The sequence below is a fragment of the Pararge aegeria genome, chromosome 8, assembly GCF_905163445.1.
Source record: "Pararge aegeria chromosome 8, ilParAegt1.1, whole genome shotgun sequence".
Lineage (NCBI taxonomy): Eukaryota > Metazoa > Arthropoda > Insecta > Lepidoptera > Nymphalidae > Pararge > Pararge aegeria.
In genome coordinates, this window is record NC_053187.1 from 10,260,891 (window position 1) to 10,277,786 (window position 16,896).

General features: G+C 34.8%; 1 protein-coding gene across 2 annotated transcripts; it reads left to right on the top strand.

Moving 5' to 3' along the window:
- Positions 1-2,340: 2,340 nt before the first annotated feature.
- On the top strand, positions 2,341-14,979 carry LOC120625879. Of its 2 annotated transcripts, none has more exons than XM_039893131.1 (9): positions 2,341-2,698; positions 7,858-7,910; positions 8,618-8,860; positions 9,458-9,574; positions 9,842-9,883; positions 10,296-10,444; positions 10,553-10,653; positions 10,734-12,956; positions 13,223-14,979. In XM_039893131.1, exons 2-9 carry the CDS (start codon positions 7,902-7,904, stop codon positions 13,546-13,548), a joined length of 3,210 nt encoding a protein of 1,069 aa, XP_039749065.1. In that variant the 5' UTR covers positions 2,341-2,698; positions 7,858-7,901; the 3' UTR covers positions 13,549-14,979. The 2 variants fall into 2 exon arrangements, with proteins under 2 accessions (XP_039749065.1, XP_039749066.1); XM_039893132.1 differs by having other exon boundaries at positions 10,749-12,956.
- Positions 14,980-16,896: the final 1,917 nt, after the last annotated feature.

A 16,896-nucleotide genomic window follows, 5' to 3' on the forward strand; every position in this document is an offset into this window, starting at 1 on the left:
TCGACTGTATCAGTTTTTTAATAAGTTGAAAGTTAGCTTGAAAGCTTTTATGATATTTTATTTATTATTAATGAACATAAATGACGTGATACAATAATAATTATGGACACAAAAATTTATAATATTGATTAGGTACATTACTTTTTGAGATATACCCCAGGTGTGATATACGTACTACTAAAAACAACTTCGAAGTCTTAAAAATCATAGAAATATTGATCGAAAACTAAAGAGCTTCCTTTTAAAAGTGCTTCCGAACGATACCTTAAAAGTATTTTAATTTTTTTTGTGCTGCAAGAGAAATCGTCCGCGTTATTTTCGGTTTTTTTTAATCCCGAGGGATCGGTTAGTTTTCTCGGTATAAAAATATCCGAATTCCATCTCCTGAATGAAACTACTCTGTACAAAATTTAGCAAAGATCGGTTTTATTGTTAGTCCGTATATATTTAAAAAAATTCCTGAGACCATTACCCCGTATAAAGTCTCAAAAACAAGGATACTCCATCTACACATGAGCCCAAACATAGGTAACGAGCTTTGTGTAATAAATTCAGATAGTTTGTATTTGATAAGTAAATATTAGTTTAGGCTGGAAACATTTATAACCGGCCATATCACGGTTACCCATGTTAAGAGTGTTGAGTGTAATAAAACTGTATGTAATTATAATTTTATGTATTAATAACACTAGGACAGATAGAGACGCAATGAATTTTCGTGTTACCAATAGATTTTCTAGATAATATAAAATTTATTGCCTTTAGGCTTGGCTTAAACAGCCAAATATAAAATCGTTGCTTTGTTCAGCTATTATATTTATATCATATTATATTTCTAAAATAGTCCTAATCTTATACATCAAGCTATCTTCTGAAAGGGAACAGCTGCTTAGATCGATATAGTTACGGGGCCCAGACAGACGCTCAGACGTTAGGATAGGTCGTGTAATGGGGTGAGTACAGTAAAGTTAATGATGTAATAGCTGTGGGGGGAACACAAACCTAATTGTTCGAAATTGGTAAAATTAGGTTTCTAATATTGGGAGATTATTCATACTAACAACCAAGTTCCTATATTTTAAGACACGTTTATTTTATTTCAAAATAAACGTGTCTTAAAATACATACCTACATATAGGTGAATGCTATTAATAAATCTTCATATTAATTAATCATAACATTTATCGAAACAAAAATTAACAGGTAAGGAATATTAATTTAAATCTCATTGTCAAATATTATAATATATACTTCTGCATAATTTACATAAGTTAATAGCATTACTGTGCTAAAATAATTATGTTTTAGGTAGTTTATATTAATCTAAACAATGCGTATTGCATAATAAACCGGAGACCAAGGCAGACGCCGCGCCGGGTCCATTATTCAGAGTTCGAACAGTTTGAAGCTGTTAACAGATTACAGGCTGTAAATAGTGAAATCAATATTGGATAATGGTGGGTGACAGGGTGCGGCATCGCTGATGGAGTAGGCAAAACGCATAACCCCTACTAAGTTTACTGTTCTAGTATTCTCGCAACAAAATAAGCTTACGTCCCTTTCAGTATATATAAAAGTAGAGAAAGACGGAAATGCGGAAAAGTTTAAAGTACCTGTAAAATCGAGAACCACGAGTAAGGGTGTATAAAGGCTGTGTCGTCGACCCGCGAGAGTGAAAGCTCGTTCCGGGGAGGCGAAGGCGAGCGCCCGCCCGCCCTGCCATGGCTTTCGCTACCGTTCTCACGCTACCCTTGCGCACATTGTTTTTAACTTGTTTAATTAAGGTTTTCGATATCAAAAGATACTTATATTTAGTAATAAACCATGGCTTTAGTAAGCTTTTTAATAGTTATTAATTATGAGCAGCATCTGCTACGTGAGTATATTAGATAGTTCTTTTCTATAGTTTAAAACTGTCATGCAATTTCTCTGCGGAAATAAGTAACCTTATAAAGTTCATATTGCTAATGGCGTGGTCATGCTAGACAGGAAATATTTTTGGCGGTCCACATGGCATCATCAATAAAGTGCAAGCGCGGATCGGGAGCACGGTCAGGGCGCGCCGCGGCCGCCACACTACGGAAGTAATGAACTTGAATGCAGCGCTCGGTCGCACTGCACCGCTCCGTCCCTCTCTCGTCTAATTGGAGAACACTAGGCGCGAACGTGACGTACTCACTGCACTCGCTGTCAAATTCGTCCGCATTCTCCATCACGGGCCGCTTTCGTCGTCGATGCGTTTATCGGAACGAGACGCGAATATGTGTGTCGATTGCATTCTCGCCGTTGTAAAAGTGCATCTAGGTCGGTCGGCGGAGTAGCGTCGGCCGTCGGCTTAGTGCGACGCGCTCCGCGGCTAGACGTGGGGCAGGTCGGTGAGCCATTGCATAATGCGCCTCGAGCGCCGCCAGCGAGCACGCCGCCGGGGTCCGCTCGCGCCTAGCCCGCCCGCCTGAGCCAGCAAGCCCGCAGCTCCGGCAGCGGCCGATATGAGAGCGGCGCGCTGGCTCCGGCCCCTCGTTCCCCTTCTGACGCTCCGCATTCTGCTGGAGTACCTCAAGTCGCTCGACATCGCTCTCGCCTTGTCCAATTGCTACTTCTAAGTCATTTCACACCAAAGACAATTACTTTTTTTACGGAAAAATCGTCATTATCCAGTTATAGTTAAGAGAAGAATATAAAGGATGCTTAATTTTGTGTAAGTATTCATACATGTTTATCTGTTTAGTTGACTATATTTGCCTATACATTTTGTTTAAATGGTTTTTAAAGAAACATAAACATCTACAAGTTTTCAGTTACAAAAAAATTTTTTTAAAGCGCTTCAATTGTAATACCAAAGATACACTTTTTTTAAACCTTCAATATTAGATACCTAAATAATAATATGATCAATAGTGAGGATACTATTAAGGAACGTAAATAATTAATATTATCTATCATAATTTTCAAAACGGAAAGTATGTGTGTGGAAAAAGAGTTTTTCTTTATGCCTATAAAGAAAAACTTAGGCCCTCTTTTTCCGTCGGCAACACAAACGCCATTAAACTTTTACTAAAAATACGTGCTTTAAGTAAGACTACGTAATATAAATTTACTACACATACTTTGAATAGCCACATTGATATCTATTTAAAAGGAAAAAGATATATTTTTTAAAAAATTTACGTTTTTGTGTAATTTTAAAAATTGTAATGCTAGCTGATATGTAGTTTTACTCAAAATCATATCAATCTATGAATCACGATACCGAAAAGAGAGCTGTAGCTAACGAGTCATAATATAATAAAAACAATGATTACTTCAACATTGACAGTATAAATTCAATTCCTCTTCATGTATTTATTATTCAATCTTTATCTATTCGATGTTGCCGATATATATTTATTTGCAGTGGAAACATGTACGTATCAAATTATTATTAGACTGCAAGGTTAGTTTCCCGTTGCATTTGCATACGTAATATTATGTTTGAAATATCACGGCCATATTATTTAACAACTCCATCCCATAGTCATAATTTTACTTTACAAAGATCACTTTCTTCTTCTCTTTATTCTAAATAAAATAATTCTGAATATTCAAGTACCTAAAAGGGAAAGATAAAGCAGTATTTAAAAAATGATAAGACATTCAACTTTTTTGTTCTTTACATATAAGTAGCACTACAACCGTCCACTACTGAACTATAAAGGCCTCTCTGAACGGGAGGGTTTACCCATAATAACCATGCTGTGCAGACATTACACACAAAATTGGTGATTGCAGAAATTTTAAATATAGATTAGAAGTTCTCCGTTAACGTTTTTTACGTTCAAATAATGACTGAAAAATGTAGAGCAAATTGAGATAGGGTCGAATAGGATAAATAATATATCTTTTACTTTATACATATTACAAAATAATCCTCGGTCCTTTAATATCCCAGTGCCAAATCCTCTGTAATCAGCGAGAGGAATTAAGAGCTATAACTACCACGCTGCTTCAAAAATGGATTCGCGGACACTAACGATTGTTTAAAATTCGAGTGATAAACGGGTTTTTAAACTATGACTTAATTTATATAACTAACTACCTTAATTTATTATAATCCAGACAACTGGGAAATTTGTATGGTGTTCTTTTTGTTAAAAATATTATGTTTTTATTATATTACTAATTAACGCTGGATTGCTTATATATATAGTTATAACTCTTAATTCCTCTCGTTGATAAAAGAGGACTTGACAGTGGGATAATAAAAGGCCTGTACATAGTAAAAGATATATATATATACATATATATATAAATATCTTTGCATGTGTCTATCTGTCGCAGTTTATAGCAAATTAAACTAAATATTCATTGTAAACCACGAACTTCAAACAGGAGACGAATATATTTTATCCTATTTGAGGATATTTCTTCTATCCATTAATTTTCATAAATTACATAATAGTTTTCTCAAAGGAATTAATTTAATGATAACAGAAGATAATGTAGAGCGTACACGCGGCTACCGCTAAAGGGCAAGTTCAAGTGCGGCGCGCCAAGGTTGCTTCCTAGTGCGCGCGATAGCTGCGCCCGCGCAGCGCGATCACATAATACTATATTCTACAACACGCAGCTGTTAACACCTATTACTTTGTCTTATTTTGATCTTTGTATTAGGAATGCCTCTCGCCGTCTCATACTAAAGAACATAGCTTTATAATACAATTATTTGTTGCTACGACTTCTTTCGCGTATAAATGTGGCGTATGTCATGTATTCTATGACCCCTGAAACCACTGCAAAAAATCGTAATCTTATAAGTAGCATTTTACACCTCACATTCTAAAATTGAAACAAGTGAGCGAGCGAAAACGTCATCTCATTAGTTTCTTGCTATGTCTATAGGAATAAATTACAGCAAAGAGAAGATGGAGCTCATACGTGGTGTATCTATGAGATGGTGCTTTTACATGAGGCATGCGGCTTTGAATAATTGTATACATGAGTCGTTACAGCGATACACAGGTATACGTATGCAGCACGGAAACAGACTTAAAGGCAATATCATTCAGCCATTCATTCGGTGTTAGTTTGTTTATTATTACATAGATTGATCAGCTAAATACAGCTTATTTATTCTTAAGTATATGTGAAGAATTCCAAATAATTGCCAATGCATGAGTTGTTTTGTTGTGATTTGGGCTCATGCGTCATAATTTAGAATTAAAGTGATTTGTTCCTGGATAAGCAGTTACGTTACATTAACGAGTACACACTCCCGATATTAAACCTCTCTTAATTCACTTAACCAAGACACCAATCCAATGAAGCTCCAAATAGTTATATTTTATAGCTTCGAAAAACGACGATGTATAGAGAGAAATCTATGTTTGTTTCTTATAATAGGTATATGTATACGGATGTGTATGTACACATCCAAATATCGCACAACCTCTATACTCCTACTGCGCTAAGGTTAAGGCATCTTTATTGATTTCAGTTTAATCGAAACAGATGAATACATCTGGTAGCGTAGGAGCTGGTCTTAATTAGCCCAAGGTTATATAAAACTTACCTTAAAACTAGATCGAATACTTATTGATTAGTTTTTCAAAAACTAGCGGGGGAAACTGACTAAAGTGTAAGCAAAGATAAGAGCACTACCAAGTCGCGTGAAGGCTGGTGTTGCGTGAGCGCACAGTAATTCTCGTGTTGGTTCACGTGCAGAACTCCGACTACACAGTGGATACAGTGACGTGACGTACGATGAATTACCTTCCTCTATTGATTAAATTAATTCACTCTGTTTCTTTTATGCACTACTAGGTCTTATACACTCCACAGTATTATATAAATAACTAAACCCTTGCACATGGGGGACTGTAAGGCAAATTCAAATTTTGAGATTTTGATCTTCATAAAAGCATTTTTGAAAAAGCTTTTCAGTCATAGTTATCTGTAGTAAACACTTTTTCAGTCCGATTTTTAATTATAACTTATGGTCATTTTCAATTCCTCTCTTATACATTTATTTCTTACACCCATTTTAGTTATTTATACCAAGCTATATAAAGACATTTGACTTGCAAAATTGATGTTATTCGATGTTTGAAATAAATTAGTTTCTTGCTACCGTCTTAAAGTCGGTTCCTACATTAAATATTTTAGCGGCCCTTGCATTAATTGTTATCCACCAGATACCAGCTAATCTGAAGATAATAATTGAATAAACCGTATGTTTCTGCATTTTGAAAAAAACTCAAACTTCCCCTTCAGAGTAATTGCCAAAAAATTTTGGAACAACTAATGTTTTAAAAAAAAATTTTTGTTCTAAAATTTGTTGGATTGATGAATTAGAATCATAATACGAAGGTACGTATTATGATTCGCAGCGTTACTAAATCAGTGTTAGTTCTCTATAGTAGGTACTACTACGTAGTACGTCAATATCTATGGTAATGTTTAAAGGAAACTATAAAATATCATTATATGTCTTAATAATATACATAAATTACTTCGTACTACAACATTAATAATTTATTCAATATTGTTTACAATAAAACGTTCTAATGGCGGTTGCACAACGCTTTGACTGACTATCAAATAGGGCCGGTTTGGAAAAAAACAAATTTTTCCTTCAAACCGAGGGAGTCGATGGCCGCATACGTACTTCCGTATTGTATTATGCAATCAAAGTTGAACTTACTATTGCTCAAGCTCTAAAGAAAAGCCGTAGAAGATAGTTGTGTGCACTAGTGGAAACGCCCCGAACTTTTGTTTATTTTTTAATATTTCATATTTGTATTTTTTAGTATTAATCACACGTTACCACTTTTGGATTATTTGTTGGCATATAAAAGTGCTAATAGCACTGACTGAAACGTTTTTTATCTACGAATTGATTATCATATTGTATTTTAAAAGTTATTATAAAAGCGATTATGCTTCTTACCTAAATAAATCGGATCGACTAAATTTTTTTATAAAAGCTCAACTTGATAACTTGCTTACATTAACTCATTACTTTTCATAGTTTTGGGTTTTGATGTCCAACCTCGTAGCAATGACATTCATTTAAATTATGTATTACCTGGTATATTGTTATCGGTATAGATATTTGGTTAAGCAGTATGGTATTCAATTTTTTTTTAATTTAGGAACATTTGGCCAAATCCGTACCCAAAATATTTATTTTTATATATTTATTTGTTTGGTATCTATGTCCCATCACTACGCACTACACTATAACATAAATATTATAATTAAAAACTATACTAAATAAAAAATAAATAAAAAAACTTACATTAAATATGAATATGCAATATAAAAAAAAAGTTACAAATTAAAATTTCTGCGTCCAGGCAGCCCTACGTGGAGTATATATACAACTTGTAAATTGGAGAGTCTTATCGATTTATTAGATATTTTATATTTGTATATGTTCATGGATATTTACAAAACGCGATAGAATTACTAATTAAATAGGTTTCATTGTTGTGAAGTTGCTGGTTGCCGTTGTTAAATTTATATAGTTGCAAAATAAATTTATAAAATTTTAGGAATTTTAATTTGACTGTAATTTTATGAATAAAAATTCAGTGGAAACTATTAAATAGGCCACAAAAAATATTTCAAGTATAAGAATAGCTAGCTAATGCACCATAATCCAAAAAGTAAAAAGGTTCTATTCTGTTAAAATAAATAACTCGGGCTATGGACTCCACAACAAACTTAGCGAGAGTTCTACTTTTTGTCCTTACTTTACTAAAATGTCACCTTCAACTAAGATATATGAAATTGATAAGAGCAATTAATATTACGGAGTTTATATTATAGGTACAGTTACACAAGTAGTTTTTTCAAGCTTTTCTTTAATTGTTTCAGGTACAAAATTTGTTAAGAACATATAGACAATATTTATCATCAAAATGAGGCTGGTAAGTTGAAAAATATTTCATAATAATTGAATTGACCTTCATTGTTTCACCGTAAGCTATATGCTATTGTTATAAGTTTTGGGATAGGTTAAATTTGCGAAAAATATAAATCGGAAATGGGAAGTGTCGGTGCGCGGTGGAAAGTGCGCACTTGCAGTAAAACTGGGTCAGTAGTAGCACCGCCCCTTTATCGAACACCACAGACGTCGTTATCTCTACACCTTGCAGAAATAAACTCTCGAATTAGTAATACAAGACCCAAAATAACTTGGCGCAAAGAATATGCAGTCGGATGAAAAGGGTGGAATGCGTTTGTTTCCATATTTTTGACTAATAGCAGCGCTAAAACCACTCAACACAAGCTGTTACCTAATTGTTATTTTTTATTGATTGTACAAAGCTTTGAAAGATATAATTTCATCGTTTACGAGACAACTAGTCGTAATGTTTATGTTGTCAATAGATTTGTACAAGAAGGCACAAAGTTATGGTTATGCAGACCGAAATTCTATAAAGAATCAGTTATTGATTATATGGATTTCCAACTCTTACAAATAAATATCGAAGAACTAAAGTTTACTTAAAATTTACTTAAAATCGATAACCAATTTTATGAAATAACAGGGAGAAATATGGAAATATCTAAAAAAATGATTTAAACTATTTTGGTATAAAAAAAATATATACATTCTATAATGTTTTTGCAGTCAACAAGTGAAGAAATACCAACAACAACGGTGGGTCGTACAGCAAGCCCCGGTGCGGGCGCTGTTGCCGCAATAGATTCATATGATGTGACGCGTATGCGCGAGGAAGAGTTTGAGAGGCTTACTGTGTACATAGTGCCTGACGTGCCTTGTGAACGTGGCCTACCAAGCAGAGCTGAAAGAACTCTCCCACGCAGCCTGGCGCTGAGACCGTCGGCAGTGCTATCGACCCCTAACACACCGGTATGTTAGTTTTATTTTTGTTATTTATGGCCAGATCACGACGATCTCATCATCATCTCAACCGAAGCAAATCCACTACTGCACTGCGGGTTTTTTGAAGGAAACTTCCTTCAAAAAAGCGTCATTTAAGCAATTAAAATATAACTTACTTCAACGGTGAAGGTTTTCCTTCGTCGCAAAGAAACCTGCAATCCTGAGAGTTAACCAGAATGTTCTCAAAGGCGTGTGGAGTCCACACATCCGCACACTGGGCCAGCGTGGTGAATTATGGCCTAAACCCTTGTCATTGTAAACCCGTGCGCTGTAGTGGACTGGAAATCAGTTGATATATTGATGATTTTCAATACATTCCTGATGGAATTTATACACAATCCCAATATTTTTAGTATATAACATTTATCTAAACCTCTGTACTTTGACACTATTGTCACTTCATAACACTACTTGTAACTAACTACTACGATTCAATATACTTATACCAGCCAATAGTCCGCGTCTACATTTTTTGTCACCTTTACCTACTTCCACGCAAGTACATGAAAATGGTGATGAATTAAGATGGAGAAAAACCTACCAATAAATTTATATTTTTTGCAGACAGAAGGCGTGTGGAGTACAGGAGTTATTCCACGAGGTACGCGGTTTGGGCCGTTTGAAGGTACGCGTACGCCTAACAAACCAAACGACAAAATTTCATGGCGCTACTACTGGAGGGTAAGTGAAAGTATTAACATAACAAGTATCTGTACAACTATACCTACAATGTCTTATGGTATCTTATAATGTTCCCAATAACTGTAATATCTATATGGTTGTGGTTTTTCATTCTATACTATCCTAAAGCAGACTAGATTAGTCTAAGTACACAGAGTCAATACTGTTTGCACAGCAGGAATCTACCCTGCTTCCATTAAACTCAATTAGTCTTAATTATGCTCTTCACTTTCTCTAACTAACCTATTCATCTCTATTTTGGGCCAGGTACAAGAAACTGTCAGGCATCATACTTATGGAAACATTAAGGTGAGACTTGGGCTTGTCTTTATAATATGGTGTCGGCTTTTACCGCTATATATAGTTTTAATCTTTAACCATTTCCAGGCATCCTATTTTAATTATTTTTATAAAATCTGATAATTACATTCAAAATTTAATATCTTTGATTACCGTTCAAAATTCAAAGAAATTTCCGCGTTCTACATTAATCTGACATTGCATTACGTCCTTGACTTTGCCATAATCATCGTAAGCATGTTGTTATCAGCTGCACGCGTTTTGTAAATATTAAACACGTGACACGTGCCCACATCGATTACAGACACTTAAAATCATTATAAGCTATTTTATACACATCAGTTCCCTGTTCGAGTTGAGTATAGTCTTCAACAATCTAAAGCATTCCGAGTTGTTAATAGTTTCCTATTATTGATTGCAGATATTTAAAGATAGCGATTACTATTACCTTGATGGATCTGATACGAGCGTTGCAAACTGGATGCGATACGTCGCCTCAGCGTACTCCCTCTCCGTGATGAATCTTGTTGCGTGCCAACACCAAGAACACATTTACTTCTACACAATAAGGTAAGCACTACACAACACTACATAGATTGTATTACCACAAACTTTCAAATAAGAACATCCTAAAAAATATTCGTATTAGAAAAAAATATAAATATTATTTGTTTACAGGGATATTATGCCTAATGAAGAACTTATGGTGTGGTACTGCAAAGATTTTGCAACAAGGCTTGGCTACGATATCGATCCTGAAAGAGCGACATACTCCATATGTAAGTAGAAAAACGGGTTTTGAGAATCTTAATTGTCTAAAACCTTAATGTTTTTTGTACTTCAAAAATAATTATAACAGTGTCATCTATTGCAGGTAAAGAAGAAACGATTAAAAAAGCTTATGGCTTGCCACCTGCGCCAGTGCATCCCGAAATCGCCTATAATCACATGAAGTATGTGCTTAGTCTAACAAATGCTAAAGAAATTCTGGATGGAGAAATTCCAACAAGACGAAGAAAAAGGGAGTCCAATGATAAAACAATGCATGAATGTTCTAATCTACCACGTGAAGACCCAAGAAATAATAGGACAAATGTGCGAACTGACCTTTCTACCAATATTATTCATCCTAAACTTGATAGTCCAATTATAAATGAACATGCGTCATTGTCACCGAGCAATTTAATGCAACCACCTTCGCCAGTAAAATTACATCATAGGGACAATCAAACGTTAATTATTCACCAACAAAAAGAGAGTACATCACATGTAGTAATACACCAACTTGAAAACCCAAGAATACACAGTAACAGGTCACCTGCTCAAAATTTACATTTAAGAGATGTTCGGGGACCGTCACCTATGACTTCATCTAATCAAGATAAAGTTGGCAGTAAATCTCCTACTTTCACTCATTGTGTACCAACCCACTATGAACACCAACTAACGCCTAATGATGGTTCTGTAAGATCAGATGAAGGATATCACAGCAATGGTTATCATGATGAATTTACACCACCAGAAGACTCAAGTGATTCCGATGTAGAAAATTATGTATTAGACTGCTCGAACAAAACAAATGAGCCTAAAGAAACTGTTATAGTTCAAAAAATGGAACAAGATATGCATCGCAATGAGTACAGGAAAGTTAAAATAAAGATGCCGAGAGCATACCAATATCAAAATCATAAAGATATGGATTGTGAAAGTGAAAAAGAATTAATAATCGCAGAAGAAGTAATTAATACCTCGCCACAAAACTTATCACCTCCTCGAAGAGACCCAGCCACTTCCACTGTGATAGTGTTGGAATCTTCCCAAAATACAGTTGTTCCACTAAATAAACCGTACTACGAAGATGGAACCATATCACCAACACCGCAATCAGCTTACATGAGATACTCACCTCCAGATACACGAATACTAGAAACTATTCTCACTGGAAACAGAATCGACACCAACAACAATGATTCAAACCGAAGACAACCAAATGCTACTCCACCTCCATCGTCTCCTACAGAAATGGCGTATTCTTATAAGAAGAGTCAAAGGTACGGTAATGCTTGCAGTCCTGATTCTAGTTCAAATCTAACGCCATTACCGTCATTGCTGCCTTTACCACAACAGTTGCCAGCACCAAATTCGGTATCGGTTTATTCTTCATCACCACCGCACACTATTCCACATACAACGGAAATCCGTGAAATAAGAGAAATAAGGGAAATAAGAGAGACGCGGTATGAAAGCCACTATCCAAATTATTCATATAGCTTATATTCACCGCCTAACTCCACAATAATTACTCAACTAGGATCTCCTCCTAGCACATATTCGCCGACAGTTTCATCTTCCCATCAATATGAAAGAATTCAAAATGGACAAAGCAATCACCACTTTCCCTCTTCAACCAGTGTTATAACGCTTAAAAATTGCTCACAGTTGAGTTTAATTCAAAATGCTAATGTTAATGGGCAACTTGTACCACAGCACAGTATGAGCCCAGATGGATCATGTGGCCTGATGATCGGACCGATGAGTCCTAATTCACAATCATCACGTGGTTACAGGAGTTTACCATACCCGTTAAAGAAAAAAGATGGAAAAATGCATTATGAATGTAATGTTTGTTGTAAAACCTTTGGTCAGCTGTCAAATCTTAAGGTTCATTTAAGAACGCATTCAGGAGAACGACCGTTCAAATGCAACGTCTGCAATAAATCATTTACACAACTGGCTCATCTTCAAAAACATCATCTAGTACATACGGGCGAAAAACCTCACCAATGTGATATTTGCAAAAAAAGGTTTTCATCAACATCTAACTTGAAAACACATTTACGACTACATTCAGGTCAGAAACCCTATGCCTGTGACCTATGTATGCAGAAATTTACACAATTTGTTCACCTAAAGTTGCACAAGAGACTTCACACGAATGATCGGCCATACGTTTGTCAAGGGTGCGACAAAAAGTATATCAGCGCATCAGGTCTACGCACTCACTGGAAAACAACTAGCTGCAAACCAAACAATATCGAAGAAGTTCTAGCAATTACCAACGCTGCTCATACTGAATGTATCGGTAAGTGAAAGTTTATTACAATTTGCCATTCATCATTCCAGTATATTCCGTACAAAAACATGATTTTTAATATTGCCAGTAACTTTGCACCAAAATTAATGTAATTTTGAATAAATTATATTGCATTTTAATAGTTTTAAAAAAATAATAAAACACTGCCGCGAGAGATACTGAACGCGATGCACTTTCTCTCCGTAGTTGAACCGCGACTTTCACTTGCGCTCTCGCTGAACGCGGCCGATTTCATTTTCGCGTGCACTTTGCAGGTACTGTCGACAAAGACTGTCACGAAAGAGAGGGGCACGAGGCATACGAGGTTCACTCAGCATCGCAGGGAGGGCTGGTGGGAGCCGGTGGGGCGCGAGTTGCGATGTCACATAGCGAAGCTTTGATGGGAGGGCACGCGCATACTACCACGCCGCATCTAGCGACGGGGCGCGGGCAGCTTTCACCGGGCCCGGGGGGACCCCAGTATCGCAGTCTGCTGGCTCCAGGCACTGAGCACCAACAGCAACACTACAGCTCGCCGACCGGCGAGACGCGGCCAAGCGTCATAGAGTCCAGCCAGCCTCTCATCATCGAGTGCACTTGAGCCTAGCAACCCACCTCGTCGCCGCCGCCTGTTGTCGCAGCGCACAATCGTCGGACGCGTATTTCCCCGCCGCATTTTGTGATTCCAGTCTTGTGATCAAATAAAAGTATTTTGTTAAATGTGTTAAGACATTCGTGAGACAAACTCTTTGAATTGTCTTATTCAGTGGCTATGAGATTACGATACGAACGTTAAGTTGTAAAAATAATAATTAGCTTTAGAGCGTCGCATTATTAAGTACTAAGTACTTACAATAGAATGCATCAAGTTTAGTGGATAAGAATCTATATTTTATTACCCATTGTTGTATTTTTGTTAAGATTGGCAGCCTCCCTCTTGCGCCAATGCTCAACTCAATTGTTTTTTTTAAATTCTATTGTAAATATTTACATGTTTTAACATCGATTTTAGATATTTTATATACTTTTGTGTAAATATCGTGTAAATAGATACATAATAGTTATGTAGGAAAAACATCAGTATCATTGTAAAATGGTATTAAATCAGACAGGTAGGTATCTACTATCAAATTTTTCAGTATCTTTCCTATTTAACCGCATCGTGAATACGAATAGCTTAAATTTCACCAAAGAAGATCTTAACAGCTGTTTGTTGTAATCGAACTTTATTTAAATTATTTGTTACATCATGCATAACCGAACAAATAATAATAAAAATGATGACGACAAAACGCTAAAAATTTCACCTAATTTCTTGATATCGCAAGAAAACATTTAGAAATAAATTTATCTCATATTAGCGGATAAGTGCCAAAAGCGCGATAATATTTTATTACTTTTTAAGTTAACTTAATAAAATATTCGCATAGTATTTTTAAAACGTTGTTCCTAATGAATTATTGGAGAGTACGCGCGTATATGCATCAACTTAATTCTAACATTACTTAGATTAGATTGGATGAACTTTGTACATTATCCCTACGCTAGAACAAATGGTGCTTCACATCGTAGAGTCGTAGTCGCTCGTGTCAGTCGCTACGAACTGACCGACATAACTACATGTAATTATTATTCACCGAGTTTACTAGTTATACTATTTTAGGTATATTCCAAATTTTTTATTATGATTCTCCTACTCGAAAAGGCTGAGATAAATGTGTAATGAGACGATTGGCGAGTGTAATTATTGGTCCTGTACTAACTGGTTCACATTATGTCTAAGTACGATCATGTAAGTCGTATCACTTAATATGGTGTATCTTATACGTGATGTAGAACCAAGCGATAGCTTTTTGTATATTTCTATTGTTCATAAGATAAGATTTTTACACGCAATCACCTATAAATTTATTATCTGTATATTTTATACCGAGCATTTACAGAGCCGAAAATTTTTGTAACGAATGCCGTTAGATTATTTTGTCAAATTAATGTTAATGTAGACAAATTATTCTATCCTTGAAATGTTATGATTTCGACGTTATTATCTATTATTTTTTTGATATTTATAATGTCCAAGTGTTTAAATTCGCTCATGTTATTTGAATTTTAACTACGAATTATTTAATACGAAATTAATACTCAAACTACTTATAAGGGTAAGTCTCACTAGAAAGTTACTTTGATGAACCATTGTGAAGTTCTGGCAATTTTTTTTTAATAAACAACATGAATAATAATGAAATGCAGATAGTTTTTAAAACTAGTATATTATGTAGAATTAGTTGAATCTTACTTAAACCATTAACATGTGCATGGGAAAAGGCAAAAATGATTTTATTGTGCAGTTACCAGATTACAAATTACAGCAGTCGGGAATCTGCATATAGAATTTGATCTTTATATCTATACTTACTATAGTTATGTATGTGGATATATAAGTCCTAGGAAGAAAACTAAGAATTCAACAAGAATAGCTAGATTACTGTTTTGTTTTGGAATATAATAACTTTATTATGACACTCTAGATAACTTTGAGTAATAATGTACTAAGAACTACGATTTGTGATCCAACGGGCTGCAACTGACTCTCTACACCGCTAGCATAGGCTGGGTAAGGACAAGAATATATCTTTTCCTACTGCTATATCAAGTTGCCACGTTAATTGTATCCGTTGTCAGGGGGTATCATTTTGGTCTCCTGCCCATGCTAGCCGTGGTGACGCTTGCCGTGTAGATGCATCTTTGATTTCACTGTCACCCAGGTGACTATAACCGTGCAGATAGCTATCGATGGACATAGTTATGTCTGTGTATCTCTATGTGTATCTCCAGTACATTATTGTCAAATCTTCTATGTAGAATTATACTTATAGTTTAAATCAGAACGTCGAAATCTTTTTATATAAAATACGGCACTTCCTATAAATATATTTAAATATGTAAATTACGTAGCAATAAAAAATATAAATTATTACAAAGTATTTGCTATTGCATGATCTTGTTAATAACTTCTCACCATTCCTTGTATTGTTCATGTTTTACTTGGATTTTATAGAAACTTATGTATTTTTGTACCTTGTATTTCAGTTAAAGTAGTGAAACGTTTAAAATATATTTCTATGTAAACAGGAGGATATTTATATGATCAAGAAAATAATTTACGCACAAATTTCGCACTAAAATACTCAAGTAAAATGCAATTAAAGCATATACTATTATATGTATAGTATTCCTGTTAAAAAACTATCTGGCATAAATATTCTCCTGTAGAAGTGAAAATAAGAAGCAATAAAAAATTTAAACAAATGATATTCGGATAACATTATCTTCAATTTCAGTTAATAATAATGTAAATAATTATCGCTCTGGATACCCTTCCGTGTCGGTTTAATAAAATGTTTATAATAAATAATTTAATCAGTCATTATACAAAACTTTGTAACGATATTGTAAAAAGTTGTACCTAAAACCTAAGAAGGATAGATCGTTCTTATATTATATAAGTACAATACCCTACCTTTGGTATGGCAATGTAAACAATATACCTACCTGTGTATTACATAATTTCTGCTACTATATTTATATAATGCAAATTCATTTATAAACCTTGTCACAAACATTTGTGCTAGGGAATATCTACTATAATTATTTAATACGCCGGAAATACAATACTCACTGTAAAGGCCTGTAATTTTGTACACAATGATCAACAATTATTTTACAACACCAAAACAATTAAAAAACAGGAGTAAAAAATTATGATCGTAGTTTTATTGACATATCCAATATTCTAAAAATTAAGCTTAATTTTCTATAGTCCGCCAAAAGCAGGTGAATCTGTATGGTGTAATTTATAATTTCTTCAATCCTTATACTCCACACCAAACAAATCTTCTTTATGTTACCTCTACGCACGTTTCGCTTCGAAACCGGAGCATCCTCAGTA